Genomic DNA, 2,536 nt, shown 5'->3' on the forward strand with positions numbered 1-2,536 from the left:
CCCACCTTGGTGTGCCCTTTATCGTTCTCCCCAATCTTGACATCTTCCAACTCCCCCTGGGGTTCTGGACGAGGTGCTTGGAGCTCCTCCCTCATGTCGAGTTCAATCACGTTTACCTCGTTTTCACATGCCTTTAGCGATTGGTCCTTAGCTCCTCCACTTTTAAGCCGAAGAGGAGATTATGGACTTCCTTGATGGACCCTCAGGGTCTCGTAGTAGCACTCCCTAGATTCTTTCTGATCCCCCCTTAAGGTGATAATCTTGTTATTCGCCCCTGGCATCTTCAGTGCTTGATGCTTGGTGGAGATCAGCATATCCCAGTCATGGATTGTAGGCCTGCCAATGATCACGTTGTAGGAAGACGAGGTGTCTACCACTACGAAACGAACCCTTCCAACTCGGAATGAGTCCTTCATGCCTAAAGTGAGTTTCAAATCAATATAGCCTTTTGGAGGGGACGACGCTCCGTTGAACCCTACCAGCTCGGTGACGCATGGCTTCAAGTCCTTCTCGTCCAGGTTCATTCTCTGGAAAGCGTCCCAGAAAATTATGCCTTCCGAGCTTCCGTGGTCAATGAAGATTCTCTTAACCCGACAGTTGACTAGCACTCTGGTGATTATCAACCCGTCAGTATGTCCGGGTACGACCATCGCTAATTCCTCCTAAGTGAAGAACAGTCTTGGGGGGGCAGGATTGCTGGCTTTTCCTTTGAAGGTCGGCCTGTCTCTGACAGACATGACCTCTTTCATGTACTTTATTCTTGCATTGGACGTGTCTCCTCCCCCGCCCAGGGCTCCGCTTATCACGTTGCACTCGAATTCGGCTTCGGGAAAAGCCTCATCCTTATCTCCGACCTCTTTGCCTTTGGCAGGGCAGTCTTGTCTTGGATCCTTCCTATCCTCTCTCTTCGGGCTTCAACTTCGGCTCCGGCTTCTTTGCCTTCGCTTATTATTCTTCTTGCCCTGGGTTCGGATGATATATTGCTTCAACTTCCCCTCTCTGACGTGTTTTTCAATTGCATCTCGGAGGTCCCAGCAGTCATCCGTGATGTTACCGTTTTGATCATAGAAGGCGCAATATTTGTTTCTGTCCAGCCCACTCTTGGCTTTGAGGGGTCGAGGTCTCTCGACATTGCGCATCTCGGTCTGAGCCACCTCTTTCCATATCCTGGATCTGGACATGTTCAAAGGTGTATAATTGTCATATTTCCTCCTTGGAGATCGATCTTTCGACCTTCTATCGCGAGTATCCTTCGCTTTTTTGGATCCCCTCTGGTCTCGGTCTTTGTTGTTTTTCTTACTCGGGCTCCGACATGTCGGACTTCGCCCTCGAGATTCGACGTAGACCTTTTGCATGTCTTCCACGTCAATGTATTTATCCGACCTTTGTCGGAACTCTTCCAGATCGTTCACCGGGTTCTTATAGATGGACATCGCAAGTGAAGAGTCGCCATCTAATCCCGAGATGATTAAGTGGAGGTGCACTGCTTCAGTTAAGCCCCGAACCTTGAGGGCGGCATCCTTGAACCTGTCGAGGTATTTCCTCAGCGATTCATTCTCCTTCTGCCGGATTCTTCCCAGAGCATAGGTCGGCATTGGATGCGCCTTACTTGTTGCAAAGTTCAATCGAAAAGTCCGGGCTAGGTCCTCAAACGAGTCGATTGAGTTCCTAGGAAGCCTGGTTATCCAAGTCATCGCCTGACCAGTCAATGTCGTCGTGAAGATTCTGGCCTTAATAGGAGTGATCCCGTTGAACAACATCTCGGTCTTGAAAGCCTCTAAATGGGCTTCTAGGTCCTGACTTCCGTCGTATGGAGGTATCCTGGTGCTCTTGAATCTCGGCGGTATAGCCAAGTTCATGAGCCTTTTAGTGAATGGGCTATCATTAGCCTCCTCATCATTTAGATAATTCTCGTCTTGGTTGTCGTTCGGACCTCCACCATTCTGGTTGTTGCCGAGGTTAGGGTTCTGCACGTTCTGTGCATTTCCTTCGACTGTAGCCGCGTTCTGACGTTGTGGCCTACCATTGCCAGCATGGCCATTCCCTCCAGGTCAGCCTTCAGCGTTTTGATGATGGACGCCTTCGGCGTTATGATGTGGAGATCCGCCATTCAGGAGCTGACCTGCTCCTCCAGGTCGGCCCTCTGCGTTCCGGTTTCTCAGCTCGATCTCGAATGCCGCCATCCTTTGGGCATCTAATCGTTGCTGAGTCAGGAATCTGTTTTCCATCTCTTGCAACCTTTAGAGGATTGCACTCATGGCCATCGTGGTCACATTCGACGGTGGCTCATTGTGTGGAGGTGGGCGAATTGTATCCGCTGTCGTGTTGGGCTGGGGTCTGGGAGTCGGTCCCTGAAGGCCGACCTCTTCGACCTGTACGTCTACCAGCACGGGTGTTGCAGTCGCCTGGAGCTGCTCCGTTGCGGACTGGTGTGGCGGTATTTGGACGTTGTTGGACGTCGAATAAGTGTTCGTCATCGTGGAATGGGAATCGAAATTTATCGTTTTTTCCACAGACGACGCTAATGTTAGGTCCT

General features: G+C 50.7%; 1 protein-coding gene across 1 annotated transcript; it reads right to left on the reverse strand.

Moving 5' to 3' along the window:
* Positions 1 to 914: 914 nt before the first annotated feature.
* On the reverse strand, positions 915 to 2,183 carry LOC133287490 (uncharacterized). The gene is made up of 2 exons (XM_061485120.1): positions 2,123 to 2,183; positions 915 to 2,044 (listed from the first exon to the last, which is right to left on the reverse strand). Exons 1-2 carry the CDS (start codon positions 2,181 to 2,183, stop codon positions 915 to 917), a joined length of 1,191 nt encoding a protein of 396 aa, XP_061341104.1.
* Between the last annotated feature and the right edge of the window lie 353 nt (positions 2,184 to 2,536).

This window comes from Gastrolobium bilobum, unplaced genomic scaffold (genome assembly GCF_033153095.1).
Source record: "Gastrolobium bilobum isolate Gb01-03AN ecotype WA unplaced genomic scaffold, APGP_CSIRO_Gbil_v1 utg5060, whole genome shotgun sequence".
Taxonomy (NCBI): Eukaryota; Viridiplantae; Streptophyta; class Magnoliopsida; order Fabales; family Fabaceae; genus Gastrolobium; species Gastrolobium bilobum.

Excerpts from the sequence above, each read along its gene's own strand:
- LOC133287490 (XM_061485120.1), bottom strand. The coding sequence starts at position 2,183 with ATGGCGGCATTCGAGATCGAGCTGAGAAACCGGAACGCAGAGGGCCGA. Across the intron at positions 2,045-2,122 it reads GGGCCGACCTGGAGGAGCAG|GGAATGGCCATGCTGGCAAT; the intron begins GTCAGCTCCTGA and ends GCTGACCTGGAG.